Source organism: Cornus florida, unplaced genomic scaffold (assembly GCF_030987335.1).
Source record: "Cornus florida cultivar Cherokee Brave unplaced genomic scaffold, ASM3098733v1 CherokeeBrave_3.0.0_Hap2_Chr01, whole genome shotgun sequence".
Taxonomy (NCBI): Eukaryota; Viridiplantae; Streptophyta; class Magnoliopsida; order Cornales; family Cornaceae; genus Cornus; species Cornus florida.
Genome location: NW_026775571.1, coordinates 103,081,087 through 103,098,175, shown reverse-complemented (window position 1 = coordinate 103,098,175; position 17,089 = coordinate 103,081,087). Strand labels below are relative to the sequence as shown.

Here is a 17,089-nt window from a genome sequence, read left to right as displayed (position 1 = left end):
AAATAATATAATTTTTTTCAACAAGTACCGTTTTAACGTTTTGAGCGCGATTTCACTTTTATATTTTGTTCATGTTTTCGTTCAAATTTTTACTATTTGTTATTTAATTTTGCTGCCTTGTAGCTCCCGCTCTCGAATTTGCTCTTATTCCAGTTCCCGCATCATGTGATTTAAATTACACCTCTTTTTTTTGAGATTCAAATTTATCTAACATATTAACCATTTTATCTTTTTAATGCTTGAAACAATAATAAATGACAAAAATCTTAAAAGATATAGAGAATCAATATTGACATAAAACGTTTCATCTCACTTCTTTCCTACTGGGGGTGGGAGACAAAACATTATTGAGGGATGGAAACATAAAACAAACAACCAAATGGTTGAACGAGTGGCTGTGAACAGCTGAATTCATGGGTGTGGAGCCACATGTACGTTATGTACGTCCACACCCCTAACCGCGTTGATTTGATTGACACCAACCTCATGACATCCTATTAATTTGATTGCTACCAAAACCTTATCCCTCGCTACAACTATTCGGGAAAAAAATAAAATAAAATAATATAATTTTTTTCAACAAGTACCGTTTTAGCGTTTTGAGCGTGCTTTCACTTTTATATTTTGTTCACGTTTTCGTTCAAATTTTTACTATTTGTTATTTAATTTTGCTGCCTTGTAGCTCCCGCTCTCGAATTTGCTCTTATTCCAGTTCCCGCATCATGTGATTTAAATTACACCTCCTTTTTTTGAGATTCAAATTTATCTAACATATTAACCATTTTATCTTTTTAATGCTTGAAACAATAATAAATGACAAAAATCTTAAAAGATATAGAGAATCAATATTGACATAAAACGTTTCATCTCACTTCTTTCCTACTGGGGTGGGAGACAAAACATTATTGAGGGATGGAAACATAAAACAAACAACCAAATGGTTGAACGAGTGGCTGTGAACCGCTGAATTCATGGGTGTGGAGCCACATGTACGTTATGTACGTCCACACCCCTAACCGCGTTGATTTGATTGACACCAACCTCATGACATCCTATTAATTTGATTGCTACCAAAACCCTATCCCTCGCTACAACTATTCGGGAAAAAAATAAAATAAAATAATATAATTTTTTTCAACAAGTACCGTTTTAACGTTTTGAGCGCGCTTTCACTTTTATATTTTGTTCACGTTTTCGTTCAAATTTTTACTATTTGTTATTTAATTTTGCTGCCTTGTAGCTCCCGCTCTCGAATTTGCTCTTATTCCAGTTCCCGCATCATGTGATTTAAATTACACCTCCTTTTTTTGAGATTCAAATTTATCTAACATATTAACCATTTTATCTTTTTAATGCTTGAAACAATAATAAATGACAAAAATCTTAAAAGATATAGAGAATCAATATTGACATAAAACGTTTCATCTCACTTCTTTCCTACTGGGGTGGGAGACAAAACATTATTGAGGGATGGAAACATAAAACAAACAACCAAATGGTTGAACGAGTGGCTGTGAACCGCTGAATTCATGGGTGTGGAGCCACATGTACGTTATGTACGTCCACACCCCTAACCGCGTTGATTTGATTGACACCAACCTCATGACATCCTATTAATTTGATTGCTACCAAAACCCTATCCCTCGCTACAACTATTCGGGAAAAAAATAAAATAAAATAATATAATTTTTTTCAACAAGTACCGTTTTAACGTTTTGAGCGCGCTTTCACTTTTATATTTTGTTCACGTTTTCGTTCAAATTTTTACTATTTGTTATTTAATTTTGCTGCCTTGTAGCTCCCGCTCTCGAATTTGCTCTTATTCCAGTTCCCGCATCATGTGATTTAAATTACACCTCCTTTTTTTGAGATTCAAATTTATCTAACATATTAACCATTTTATCTTTTTAATGCTTGAAACAATAATAAATGACAAAAATCTTAAAAGATATAGAGAATCAATATTGACATAAAACGTTTCATCTCACTTCTTTCCTACTGGGGGTGGGAGACAAAACATTATTGAGGGATGGAAACATAAAACAAACAATCAAATGGTTGAACGAGTGGCTGTGAACAGCTGAATTCATGGGTGCGGAGCCACATGTACGTTATGTGCTGTTACTCTCAATGTAGTAGTGATTGCAGAGTAGTCCTGCATGCATTCAATTCATGCGACTTTAAGAAGAATGAAATTACTACAACTTACATGAGCTATACCTTCTTAGCTCTTTATTGCTTTGTCAAAAACATTCAGCTTGGACTCGCATAAAAAAATAAATCAATGGTCCAAATTTACAGGCATATTTAATATGATTGTCCCACAACTACTCGCCTAGCTAGCTTCTTCACAATAATTGTTGAACGAAATTATATATATATATATATATATATCTTCATATGCGTAGCTCAGGGAATTTCTCAAAGAAGAGATGTCAACCACCATCATTTTTCTGCTCATCTTGCTTATTCTAATACGTTTTGGAGGCAGTGGAGCGGAAGCAGTAGGAAATGGGTCTATTCCTCACTCCGAAAGTAAGAAGCCTTCAACATTTTTTACTTCATTCCATCATTATTTTCCATTTTTATTTGTCGGTAGATACAACAACATTTGTTAAAAAGTTTAAAATCATAAGGTTTTTTGATATTCAAGTAAGTCTATGTACTTGTCTTATAAATTTATTATATATACTTAGCTTTTTTTCTCTCTCTACTGGTACGCACTTGAATCTCTCTCTCATACACATACATACTAGCAGTGAAATTTCAAAAAATATATATGTAACTGTTTTAAGGTTTGTTTTGACTATCACGTGTTATTGGTGGTTTGTTCACCTTAGTAATATAAATTTTGATTTTCCAGTGAAAGCTCTTGGAGATATAGTTGACGAATTGGGTGGCAAAAACGTTTGGAATTTGAGCGAAAACTACTGTGATGGAAGAAACTGGAATTGGCGACCGCCACTAATTCCCCACGAAATACCTTTGATTCATAACAACAGCGTCAACTGCAGTTGTTCTTATCCCGATGGTGAATGCCACGTCATTAGCATGTATGTGTCCCTTTTCATACTATTAAATACCTTAATTCTCACCTTCATTAATTGAAACTTCAGCAGTAAACCATCAAAATTCTTTCTTTTATTTTTGTCTTATAGGATGTTAATGGATAGAGGTCATCTACGGATTTGATGGATTGGAGAGTACACTGATGGTGAGAAAGAGTGTTGTAGAACGCGTATGACACGTTGTTATGGAGGAAACATTTGAAGAAAAATATTCAATGAATTGTTGTTTTCATAAAAATTCCCTCATTTAAAACCCTAGTTAAATTGATAAATAAGATTGAAGTGGCTGACATTGTCTTCACAAGTAAAATATATCCCTCTCACACACACATATTGACTTGACCATTTTAGGACTTGATTTTATTATGCATTTAAGCTAATAACCTCTATATCAACATGTATTAACCAAATTAAAATAGTGGATTTGAGATTAATTAATGTTTATGCATGAGAATTATTTGAGGGTGGACGTTCTTATACGATAAAAATAAAAAAAAAATTCAAATACCTAAACAAATTAATTTTAACATTAATTGATGATTTCATTGGGTACACTTACAATCCTTGTTAAAGAATTTTTATATTTTGAAAACGTTGCTTGATAGTTGAAGAACAAACCAACCATTACAATCTTCATGAAAGAGAGTGAGGGTTGTGACTTATGAAGTGAAGACTAAAATTTTAGTAGGGGCGGGTTTATAATTAAAGGGAGGTTTAGCTGTTATTTTGAGGGGACATTATTAAGATTTTAATAAAATCATAGATATGAAAATAAATAAATTTTTTTTAGTGGGAGCATTATTAATATTTTTTGTCCCTGTTCATAAGAGAGATTCCTAGCGGCATTATCAAAATTTTCACATTCTCTTCTTTTAATTTGTAAAGGACTTAGTAAGTTAGTTTTGAGATTTGATTTACATAATTTTGAGATGATAGGTGTTTGTTGACTTTTTAAAGTACGAATTATTTAAAATGATAATTTGTGTCCACGAATCACATATTCATGTCGCGTGAATTTAATATTATTTTTTCTATATATATATATGTTCATGATGTCAACATGAATATCAACTCATTTACTCATGGCACAAGTACAACTTAATTTAATAAACATGTAACAGGACAACTCACAGCACAATATTAGCCCATTTAGTAACCTATTAACTTATTTGAATTAAATAAATCACGTAATTATAATAAAAATGAACCAGTATGAAATTTAAATATAATAAAATAATATTCGACTAAATTTATAAAAATGAAAATAATTAATACAGCACAATCACAACTCCATCCCAATACAAAAAAGACCAATTACATACGATATTCATGTTATGTTTACAATTTACAGGCTTATATTATGAAATTCTTACTTTTTAAAGAGAAGTCAGAAATTCGAATCTTAGTGAAATATTTACATTAAAATAATAAAAATGTTCAAAATAATTGAATTAAAATATGTTAAGGGCTAATCAGGATGAAGTAACACGAATCTTACAAAACACAATTACGATAGTCTGTTCAAAATCTTAACACCCTGTCTAACTTTAATAGACAACGTGGCCCAACCAAAGGCCAACACGTGTCTTAAATTAAAAAGTAAATTAGACCCGTTTTAAACGGGTTAACCTGTCTGAAAAGGAATCGTGTCTCTCCCCCCAGGAAATCCTCTCACCGTCTCAGGAAATCCTCTCTCTAACAAAGGCAAGTCCAATAGTACTCATCAACCCTCTTAATAAAGTAGGAAGAAGAGAGGGGATGATGGAGAGCAGCAGTGGTGGTGGGAAGAGAGGAGCGGTGGCGGAGAGAGATGACGAGAGGGTGGTGGCTGCGGAGGTTAAAAATTACGATGTGGGATGAAGGTTGGGTAGCAGAGGATTTCTTTTTGAAATGGTATTACTCATCAACCCTCTCAAGAAATCCCCTATCTCTCTCTCTAACAAAGGCAAGTCCAATAGTCTATCTCTAGCCTATATATCCAAGGGTTTATATATTACATATATATTTGTATATGTATATATATGTAATATAAACTACACATAAAGTAAGAAGAAGAGAGGGGATGATGGAGAGCAGCAGTTGTGGTTGGAAGAGAGGAGCGGTGGCGGTAAGAGGTTTATATAATTTCGCTCAACATTGGGGGAGGGTAGTGTAATTTATCCTTTTAGATCTTTTATCTATTGATAGAGTATCTTGAAAATTGATTTGCATTTCACGTGGAACATTATTCATGCTTTAGATATTTTCTGGTTTCCTATCATTATTCTATATATTTTTCTCATAAAGTAATATGGATGGGATATTATTATCCAGATGATGCCTTAAAAAAGTAAATTAAATCTTGTAATTGATTTTTATTATTCTTCATTAGAGGGCTATAAGGTCCGGAGTGTGTATCATTTATATGTGTTGTCAAGTTTTTGAAAACCAAGTTGATGCATTATACTATTGCTGGCAAGTGTAGGGCACTACTCGTTTGCATTGTTCGGGGTTATTTGAGTGATCAATTACATTTTTTATTTTCATGAGAAATGAAGAACAATTCTCATGTGAAAATGTCATTTTAAAAAGATACAAATATGCCTTGCAATTTGGAGAGCAGTAACAATGATAAAGTGAATGAGAGAGAGTTGAAAAAACCCCAAGGTAGGGACGATTTTTGAGTTTGAGGAAGAAGTTTGTAATTGTTATAAGATGTATGCGAAGCATCAGGGTTTTGGTGTAGCAAAAATAAGTGCAAAAAATAGAAGTGACGGAAAGACAAGTCACTTTTCACTTGCCTGTGCTCGGATTGGTAAGACAACATCAGAGGCAAAAGACTTTTTTCATCCAAGGCCTTCAAATATGACAAATTTTGTGGCCAAAATCAATGTTATATTTAAAGATGATGGGAGATTCATTATTAGTGGTGTCTATCACGATCATAATTATTAGTCCGGGAAAGGCTTGACACTACAGATATAACAAATTATTATTTTCTCATGTCAAAAATAGATTGGGATTGAATGTTTTAACAGGTATAACACTAAGAAAAAGTTTTCATTCACTTATTGTTGAGGCTAGTGGGTATGAGAACTTACTAGTTGGTGAGAGGGAGTGCAGGAACTACATTGCAAAAGCAAGGCAACTGAGACTTGGCATTGGCGATGTTGAAGCCTTTCATAACTATTTTTGTTGCATGCAAAATAGGAATTCAAGTTTCTTTTACATGTTTGATATGGACGAGAAAGGGCACCTAAGGAATATTTTTTGGGCTAACGCTTGGTGTAGAGGCCAATAAAAAAAGGCCACACATAAGTCTTTTGGAGATGTTATCACTTTTGATACTATTTACTTGACATATAAGGATGACATGCCTATTGTTTCGTTTGTTGGGGTGAATTGTCATGGGCAATCTGTTTTGTTTGGTTGTGGTTTGCTATCTGATGGGGATACTTGGTACTTATATTTGGTTGTTTGAGTTATGGTTGACATATATGTTAGGCCATGCTCCAAAAGCTATTATCACATACGAGCGCAAACAATACTTGTCTCCTTACACTTTGGAGGAATCTGCTCCTTACACATGACATGTCAACAATTAACATGCCGACACATCAGTTGTAAGGAGGAAGCTACTCTTCATGTGTAAGGAGACAAGTAGTGAAACTCGGTTGGAAGTTCCGCTATATATGCTGACTCGAATCATGTATTATTGTCCAAACAAAAATTCTGAGCCCCTATTTCTTTGTTAAACAGATTCCTTAAAGGGCAGGACCTTGCTGGTGTGCTACCAAAATCCTTGGCAAAGTTACAATACCTCACAACAATGTAAGGACTAATAGATTTTTATAATTTTTTTAGATCTTCTATTGATTTGAAAATACTCTCTTTGTAGTGATCTCACTCGCAACTATCTCAGTGGTACAATACCCCCGGAATGGGCTTCTACCAAATTGGAATATTTGTGAGCAACTTCTGAACTTCATAGTTTATATTACTATAAGATTAGCCAACACTAATTAATTGTTTTCATGAATTAATTAGAGTGAAAATACTGCATGTTACATGTAGGTCTGTTACTGTCAACCGCTTATCAGGGCCCATCCCAGCCTACTTGGGAAACATTTCAAGTCTCGTTTATATGTATGCTTTCTCTCTCTCTCATACACACAAACACAGAGAGAAACACAAACTATAAAGGAAAATAATTATCAAGAAGTTTTATATGGTTTACCTCTGTAGTAATTCTGATGGAAATTTAATTTTCAGGAGCTTAGAGATCAATCAGTTTAATGGTACTGTTCCACCTGAGCTTGGGAAGCTGACCAACTTGGTGAATCTGTGAGTCCTGTCTCATATATGTGTGTGTCATATTTGTTACGCTATTCTAGATTTTTAACTAATTGCATAATCTTTATAACCTTTGGTCAATGTAGAATTCTCAGTGGTAACAATCTCACTGGAGAGTTGCCAATGGAGCTAACCAGTCTAACCAAACTGGAAGAACTGTGAGTTTATAGCGACCTTTATAATATTAAAATTATAAGAATTGAAGTTGTATAAAAACAAATAAGTGTTTTTGTAATCTTAACTCATCTCTATTTTGGGCCAATGCAGTAGGTTAAGCGAAAACAACTTTAATGGAATATTACCCAGTTTTCAAAGTTGGAAAAAACTTCGGATGTTGTAAGTGTTCTTAACTTTTAAAGTATCCAATAATTTTTTTGAAGTTAAAGGCCTACATGTTCAGTTTTGCAAGAATACTTTTTGTGTTCCCAGGTAACAGAAAGTGTGGAAGTAGTTTAAAAATTATTTTAGTTGCCAGTTTCCTCAAACTTATATCTGATAACGGAGTTACAAAAAGTTTGAATATCACTAAACAGACCTTTTTACTTCTCTGAAAACTGCTTTTTCTGGTGCAATTTTTCACATTTGATACTTGTTGTCAACAGAGAGATTCTAGCTGGTGGCTTTGAAGGACCCATACCTTCTAGCATTTCTGTCTTAAACCTAACTGAATTGTGAGTCAAACCTTTTCAGCTCATATTTCTTGAAATGTTTGATTTCAGTAACATCCTCTTGTTCTTTTCATAAAAGGATGAATAATGTGGAAAGCAATTATTCTTGAATGGTTCTCTGTGCAGAAGGATCAGTGACTTACATGAAGGAAAGTCAGTTTCAATTTTTCCGCAGCTAGGAAAGATGAAAGGAATGTTATATTTGTGAGTCATGCATGCTAACATTGAAAAATGATCAAAGTATGATCATTTGTAGTCCCCTGCAATCATGCATACTAATGATTGAAAAATGATCAAAATATTATCATTTGTAGTCCCCTGCAATAATACTTGTATGTATCTGGTTTATGTTGCAGGGTGTTGAGGAGCTGTAATATATCCGGAGCAATCCCCGAATATATAGCAGAAATGAACGACTTGAAATATTTGTAACTCTATTACTTCTTTTTTTCTGAATTTTTTTCTATTTCCTTTTCATTCATGACAAGTGCATCATATCTTTGATTAGTATCAATTTCCTCAAAATCAAGTTAACATCTATACGTATTTGCTAAATATGTCAATAAGGTGGATTGTGGAGGTAAAAGATTAATTTCGTCCGCTATCGTGGTCTTTACTGCTTTCACTGAGTGTTGACCCTTCAGACCAAGAATCTTGGCACAGATATGGTATGGGAGAAAAAGAGGGAAACTCAAAACTGTTGAATACAAGAGATTGTTCACTCTGGAACTACTAGTGAGTACATATATTATTAGGGAAGGAGATCATACTAATACTAGTTTATTGAATAATCATCTCCAAGCTTATGGAGGGACTTTTTGTCACATCAAATATATCTGAAGAAGATCGTCCACATTTAATTTGAAAATTTTTGCCTTTAGGATGAACCAATTCTCCCTTGCCTTGGGAAGAACTAGACTTCTAATCCTTTGGCCATTTTTTCATCCCTAGGAGAGTTGACTTCATGTTCACAATTTGGTTTGGGACTAAGGCCTCTCCAAACCCTCATTACCACTTCTCCAACCACCTTCTTTTTTTTTTTTTTTTTGCTTGAATTACACTTCTCCAAATGCCTTTGTGAGATGTATTGTCTTTGTTAGGTTTGTATTGCACTATCTATGTATTTGCATTCAATCTTAATAAACATTTGTTTCCCCTTATTGGCTTTTAGTGTAACAGTGGCCTTGTTATTCTGTGGCAGAGACCTCAGCTTCAACAAATTGGAAGGGAAAATTCCAAACCTTCAAGGACTCACAAATTTGAAAAACATGTAAGTAACTAATTCAGTAGGGAAACCTGCCATGTAATTAATTCTTGATGCACAGAAGTCTTCCTTGTAAATTTTTGTATGTTGTTGGGCAATGCCTTATTGTGTTGATCCGTGCATGATTATTCCAACCTTGGTAATAAGAAGCCTTGTTATATGTAGAAAAAGCCTTCCTATACTTTATATTAGATTATCTCATAGATTTTAGAAGTTAATGTCACTTATGTTTTATTCCGCATTACATTTTGAATAATAGCAATGTAAATGTTTATTTAATTGGAATGAAAATTTTGAACACTGATTAGGTATCTGACAAGCAACCTGCTTTCTGGACCTATTCCACGGTGGATCAGCAGCAGAGGTTCTGACTAGTAAGTTTTTTATCCAGAATTTATACCAGTTTTGCATGAGACCTTATTCTTTTTTATAATTTAATATTCTAATTGTTAAATACAGTAGATATATGCCAATACGTGTATATAGATAGACATGATTCATCCACTGATTGACAGTGGTTTAAACTTTAACCCATGATCTCTTTGGGGGTCAGTCTCCAGTGCCGTTTCTGCCTCGTGCTTTTGTTGCCAAGAACATAATTCAGCAGGGTCCGGATTTGCTTTACGATGGTTTAGGTAATGAGAGAGAAAAAGAAAGCCCAAAAGAATATGAAGAAAAATGGGCTGTTGAGAAACGACTTAAGCAAAAGGTCATAGACTGTTAAAAGTGACATTTCTGGCAAAATTGATCAATTTTCAGTTCCACTCTTCTGCTAATATATAATTGATATGGCTTTTAAATTGTTAGTAATATGTCGCTTGATTTATTTATTTATTTTCTGTCATTTTTGGGGGACTTAAAATGAGTTAAATATTACTCCGTAATATATTTCTGTGCAGCCATATTAATATATTTTTATGCAGCCAGATAGATCTCTCTTACAATAACTTTTCTGAGGACTCTGTACCGAATTTTTGTCCGGATAGCCTGTAAGTATCTTTTTCCCTTCTTGATTTCAGCTTCCCTGAGCTTCAGCTGCATATCTTTTCTTCATTCACTTATTATTCCGTTAATATAAAGTTTGGTCTGTTGTTTATTAGAAACTTGTACAGGAGCTTCTCTAAAGGGAACAACTCGTAAGCTTCTAACTTATTTGTTTGAACTTTGAAGGGCTGCTATATGTTTTAATTCACTTCTATATTTCATAACTTTGCTTCCTAACCTTTTCTCATACTACATTGATTTAGAGAATTGGGAAAGTGCATGAAGGATTATCCTTGTTCAGTAGGTAAGTATATATTTGTCAGAATTACAATGTGATGGTTATGCTTAAATTTATTTTTTAGATACATCTTCAAGCCTTATCTGTTGATACTTAAACAGGCTGCAAATTCAATTGGTTGACCTTTCATGTTGTATAGGAAAGTATTTTCTTTAAATGTATATCTACAGATATACGGCATAGTTTTTTTTTTTTCCCCCCGATTTTTCTCTGTGGTCTTCCTTTTATGTTTCATCATTTTTTATAACTATTAATATGTTATTCTTTGGTGAAGACCAATATTCATTCCATATCAACTGTGGAGGAGCAAACATTACCATCGGAAACACCACTTATGAAGCGGATGAAGACCTAGGGAATGCAGCAAGATTTGTTCCTAAAAGAGCAATTTGGGGAACTAGTATGAGTGGAGACTTCTGGAAACGTGACATAGTTACTTACATTGCAGAAAATGTATCTGTCTTGAGAATGAATGACTCTGGCTTGTACACAAGGGCTCGCCTGTCTCCTCTATCTCTCACTTATTATGGGCGTTGCTTGGCAAATGGGAACTATACTGTGAAACTCCACTTTGCTGAGATAATATTCAGAGATAACCGATCTTTTCAGAATCTTGGAAGACGGATGTTTGATGTTTATATTCAGGTAGTTAATAACATTATAACTGGAATTTTAGTATGCAATGCAACTATGATTGATTAAATTAGTTTGTTACAGGATGAGCTAGTTTTGAAGGATTTCGATATTGAACATGAAGCACGAGGGGTTGATAAGGCGTATGTAAAGAAATCGAAAGCAATTGTGAAGGATAAAACTTTAGAGATTCGCTTTCATTGGGCTGGGAAAGGAACAACAGCTGTCCCTTTTAGAGGAAGCTATGGCCCTCTCGTGTCAGCTATTTCTGTGGAATCTGGTAAGTCATGCTGTGTGAATACTTCACTAATCTTTCTTATAGTGCATCGGTACTGTCGCTGTGCGTGGGTAGGTAAGACACACGCTATTGTATCAATGGGGACTTGAAACCATTTATGAAAAAAATATGGGGACTTGAAACCCTTAGCCTCCTTTGTGGGAAGGAGGAGGTACCATTAGACAATGGCGAATCCAGGAATTGTTAATGGGGGGGCTAATATTAAACAAGGGACAATTGGGAATCGAAAGATTAAAGAGTTGGAAAATTTTAAAGGAAATAGGGTTAGATTTTAAAGGAAGAGAAGGAGTGAGCTTTTTGATTTATGCAAGATTAAGAATTTAGGAGTTCTCTGTGCTTTGGCTTAGTGATTGTTTTGGGCTTGTTTGGCTTGAGCCTATTTGGTTGGGCATTTGTTTTAAAATTGTGGCTTAGATATTGGGCTTGTTTGGATGGGTTAAAATTGGGGGCTAATACTACTACTAATTTTTTTCTTTTTTAAAATATTGGGCTAAATATACCTATACTAAAAATAAAATAAGATCTGCCACTGCCATTAGAGATTAATGCTCAGTCATGTCTACAGTATTAGGAGGTCTGCTAATATTAATACACATCAGGTGAAGAAGCTTTTCCTTGACATCAACATGCGAAATGTGAAATTGTTTCCCTGAATAAATGTGAAAATTTTAAACCAGGCTAATTTGAAACTTGGGAGAACACAAAATATTCAGTGCCTTTTTTTTCTTCTCTTGCAGTTTTATATTTATTTGAGTTATCCAATAAAATTTATCATTGGAATTTCAAATATTTTGATTGTTTGGCTGCAGACAAAACTTTATGCAATTTAACTGCTTTTGTTTTGTATAGACAACCCTCCTGAGCGGATATCCATTACAAACAACCCTCCTGATGCCAAAAAGAAGATATGGATTATAGTTGGAGCTGTGGCTTCGGCATTATGCCTCATTCTCATAGGTCTCGGTGTTCTTTGGTGGAAAGGCTTTTATGGGAACAGAACCTCAAGGGAACAAGGTGGTGTATCTACTGCATGAAGTTTGTTTTGGAATAAATAACAGAAACTTTTCAATATATTTTCTATTGAGATGACCTTGAAGCACTGTATGACAGATTAGAATAGTTCTTACGCCTCTTTTAGAACAGATGCAGATTATGACTATTCAATTTAAGCACCGATACAAAATGAACTCACCTTTTATTTGTAGACTGCAACCATCCTCCAAAATAGGAAGTTCATAAATTTAAATTAGAAATCAATTTATTTATCCAAAAGAGTGATTAATCTGAGAGAGAGAGACAGAGAAGGGGAGGTATATTGGGGACACCTGATTTAAAGCGAATCTGGCTTCTAATTTCTCAAGCCCACTTGAGCCTGATCTTTACTGATTAGTAGTCTTTCTAGGATCCTAAAATGTCCACGTGTTATCATATATATAGTAGTAATAACAAATAGACATATCTCAAAATTCTGAGGAAAATGAATGGTATATGGGGTTTTTTTTTTTTTTTTTTTTTTCTTCTTCTATTTCTGATTATGTTGATGTAATTTTCTAACTCCACTTTATGGCTGGCCCCAATAGTTGAAAATTCAAGTTGAGTTCTGAGTTGAGTTCTGAATCATGCCTTCTTCTCTATTTGATTACTTAGACAAAAATAGAATAGTTTGAGGTTTCTGTAGTGCTGTTGGTTACAGATATTATTTATTTCCAACAAATTTTCTGCAATCAAACAAGACATTAGCGGGAAAAAAAAAAAAGGACATTAGCTTTTTCTAATTGTGGTTCTTGATCTCATTCTTTCAAAGAATTTCCTTTAGTCAATATGCACTAATTCAGCTAAAAGCCAAATTACTACTTTGTAAGATGGGATTCCACATCTTAACCTTATTCTTCTACAGATCTGAGAGGATTAGACCTGCAAACTGGGTTATTTACCTTTAGACAAATTAAAGCTGCCACTAACAACTTTGATATTGCAAACAAGTTAGGAGAAGGTGGTTTTGGATCTGTCTACAAGGTATATACTGAGTCCTTATTTTATTTTTATTTATTTATTTTTTTTTCTCGCTTGTTTAAGCCTTTTGTTTTTGTGGTTATGACATTTGGAGAACAATATTACTTATTAAAGGCTTCTCACTTCTATTACATTGCAGGGTATACTATTGGATGGTACCGTAATTGCAGTCAAGCAACTTTCTTCCCGATCAAAACAAGGAAATCGTGAATTCGTGAATGAAATAGGCATGATTTCTGGTTTACAGCACCCTAATCTTGTAAGATTGTATGGATGTTGTGTTGAACGTAATCAATTACTATTGGTATATGAATACATGGAGAACAATAGCCTCGCCAATGCTTTGTTTGGTAAGTTGATGTTTTATTTCATCGTGCATGTTATGTTAATTAGACTGAATAAGAATAAGTTTTAAACAATATGACTATTTTACCAACAATCAATATGGTAGATTTATTTTGATCAGACTATGAATGCTAATTGCAGGTCCAGAGGAAGGAAAATTGAAATTGGATTGGTCTTCAAGGCAAAGAATTTGTATTGGTATAGCAAAAGGCCTAGCCTTCCTACATGAGGAATCTATACTGAAAATTGTGCATAGAGACATCAAGGGTACCAATGTACTGCTTGATAGGGATCTTAACCCTAAAATCTCTGACTTTGGTTTGGCCAAGCTTGACGAAGAGGAGAACACCCACATTAGCACCAGAATTGCTGGAACCATGTGAGTTTCCAATTCATTCTTTCTTTCAAGAATTTAACATTGTTGCATTCTTTTAGAAATGCACATCATGCCACCTAAAAATGGGCAACAATCATATTATTTCATCTCTTAATGATGACTACTTGTGGACATGAATGGTGTTGGCTGAAATTACACTGTCGAGTTGCTTTCCTAAAAGTAACCAAAATAGGGCAGCTTTCAAAATATTTCAGGTAGACAAATTTACTTGTGTTTCTATATTAGCAGTGTAACCATACTTGTGAAAAGCTTGTTAGCTGCATGAACTGCCATTCTTGAATGATTTTCAAATTATGAGAACTAGTTCATATGGAAATGTTGGACAATGGGTGATGGTCATCTATATCTTGATGGTCAACATGAAATCTGTCTGTACAAATGCTTAGCCAACCCATGGTAGCTTTAACGGAGGAAGGGGGCGCTGCTTTATAATAGCTGGTATCACGTGTGAATGATACATGAATTGCAGTGCAGGTCACATTGGATCAAGTAGAAATAACAATGCACCCCGCCATACCCATACCAATATCTAACCGTCTTTGTGCTTTGCTTGGTTGTGTATCCACTCTTAAGTGGATGTTGTCTTTTTTTCTCCTGCTGGGAGTTTTTTGCTACAATTGATTTTGTTCTTATGTTCTAAGCTGTTCATTTCATTTTCTTTTTTCTTTTTTTTCTGTGTTGCTCAATCTCAGTAACTTTTTTAAAGTTAAGATTCCTTCTATTGTGACAAACCTATTGATTTTAATTTTCTCACGTGCAATGAACTAATGAACTTTTCTCCATATTTTGATAGCGATATAAATTTCGTGAATGATTTCCCAACTGCAGGTAGAAGCATATGGTGGCATTTGGCACTTCAATTGTCATACACCTTTTTTTTTTTTTCCTGAATAACAGAACAATATTTGTTGTGCAGAGGGTACATGGCACCAGAATATGCATTATGGGGTTACTTGACCTACAAAGCAGATGTGTATAGTTTTGGAGTTGTTGCATTGGAAATTGTTGCTGGAAAGAACAACATGAAATATCGTCCCGATGAGAACTATGTCTGTCTTCTTGATTGGGTAAGAATATCAGCTACTTCTTTGAATGCATTTGATTAACAGTTTTAAAAAACCAGTTTGCTTCTTGCTTTGGGACCTATCCATTTGGCTTAGTCAATTTTTTGCAGTTCAAAAAGGGTAGAAAACAAAAATAATTTATTTATTCGTCCAATTGTAGGTATCACTTGTATGAGTCATGCTCAGTACACTTATTAGTATTTTAGTGACATTACCCAGTGACTTGTGCTTATTTCAGGCATATGTTTTACAACAAAAAGGAAATGTAATGGAGTTGGTGGATCCACAACTGGATTCGAATTTCAACAAAGAAGAGGCATTAAGAATGATCCAAGTCGCACTGTTATGCACTAATCCATCTCCAGCACTTAGGCCTACCATGTCTTCAGTAGTAAGCATGCTTGAGGGTCGTATCGATGTTCAGAATTTAATTGCAGATCCAAATATCTACGGTGATGATTTAAGGTTCAAAGGTCTCAGAGACAAGTATGATGAGCTGAAACTCCATAGCTCAAGTGACACTCAGACCTTGTTTGATTCGTCAGAAGTAACAACACAAAATGCCTCTTCCTCCACATCTGCCCAGGATCTCTATCGAATCGATTTTTCTTCCCAGTAACAAATGAATAGTGAGAACAATTCTATGATAGCCTAGGGAGTTGGTTGCATAGATAGAAATTTCAAAGTGCTTTTCCTAGCTTAGAAAGCAAAATATATGCAGTAATTTCTTCGTATCATTCCTCCATCCTACAGAAAAACAAAGTAGTCAAAGCGTGTGTGATTTTGTATCTCATCATAATCATAACGTTTGTGTGTAATGCTCTGCCTATTGTTATACACTTACAATTGTCTCCTTGCATGACTCTGTTCATTAGTAGCAAAAGGTTAGACCAACAAAATCTGTGTAATAATAAGATGGCAAAATACTGATTATTTTATTGATAAAAAGTATATTGATTGAACTTTTAATACTGTATTTAATGCATTCATGGTATTGATAAAAAAAAAATAAAAAATAAAAAAACGAATTTCTTATATGAACAAATCTATAATGAGAAAGCTCTCGTCATCATGACTTATACTCTCTTGTTTTTCTTCTAACATTATCCTTCCAAATTCAGTTTTTGTTATATTAATTTTCGTGTTAAGTTTCAATTAGAATCAAGAATATTAAATATTGTAAAAATTTGATAATCTTGCAAAGGAAGTATTCAAGTGAAATGATTACTAGCAGTGACAGTTAAAACAAATAATAAGACTTAAACTCTCAACTTTTAATTTTAGAATCTGAATTAAATATCGATAAAAAAAAATAATAATAATAAAAAAAGGAATTTCTTATATGAGCAAATCTATAATGAGAAAGCTCTCATCATGATGAACTTATACTCTCTTTTTTTCTTCTAACGTTATCCTTTCAAATTCAGTTTTTGTTATATTAATTTTCGTGTTAACTTTCAATTAGAATCAAGAATATTAAATATTGTAAATATTTGATAATCTTGCAAAGGAAGTATTCAAGTGAAATGATTACTAGCAGTGACAATTAAAAACAATAATAAGACATGAACTCTCAACTTTTAATTTTAGAATCTGGATTAAATATCGGACATTGAAAGGTGGAATTATGAAAGCCTCTTATATATTAATTATGTAAATTCTTCGTTTGACAAAAAAAAAAAAACAAAAATACCATGTTGAGAATTGACTTGGTTTGTTTTCAAA

General features: G+C 33.8%; 1 protein-coding gene across 3 annotated transcripts; it reads left to right on the top strand.

Moving 5' to 3' along the window:
- Positions 1-2,228: 2,228 nt before the first annotated feature.
- Positions 2,229-16,333, top strand: LOC132310370 (probable LRR receptor-like serine/threonine-protein kinase At1g07650). 3 transcript variants are annotated; one of them, XM_059808552.1, is made up of 24 exons: positions 2,231-2,535; positions 2,864-3,053; positions 6,807-6,878; positions 6,946-7,014; positions 7,122-7,193; positions 7,320-7,391; positions 7,487-7,558; positions 7,668-7,736; positions 8,003-8,071; positions 8,195-8,272; positions 8,425-8,496; positions 9,270-9,338; positions 9,641-9,706; positions 10,256-10,321; positions 10,433-10,468; positions 10,580-10,620; positions 10,889-11,259; positions 11,332-11,527; positions 12,395-12,559; positions 13,443-13,561; positions 13,698-13,908; positions 14,045-14,282; positions 15,217-15,367; positions 15,603-16,333. In XM_059808552.1, exons 1-24 carry the CDS (start codon positions 2,433-2,435, stop codon positions 15,981-15,983), a joined length of 3,048 nt encoding a protein of 1,015 aa, XP_059664535.1. In that variant the 5' UTR covers positions 2,231-2,432; the 3' UTR covers positions 15,984-16,333. The 3 variants fall into 3 exon arrangements, with proteins under 3 accessions (XP_059664549.1, XP_059664535.1, XP_059664542.1); XM_059808566.1 differs by lacking the exon at positions 12,395-12,559 and having other exon boundaries at positions 2,229-2,535; XM_059808559.1 differs by lacking the exon at positions 7,668-7,736.
- The last annotated feature ends 756 nt before the right edge of the window (positions 16,334-17,089 follow it).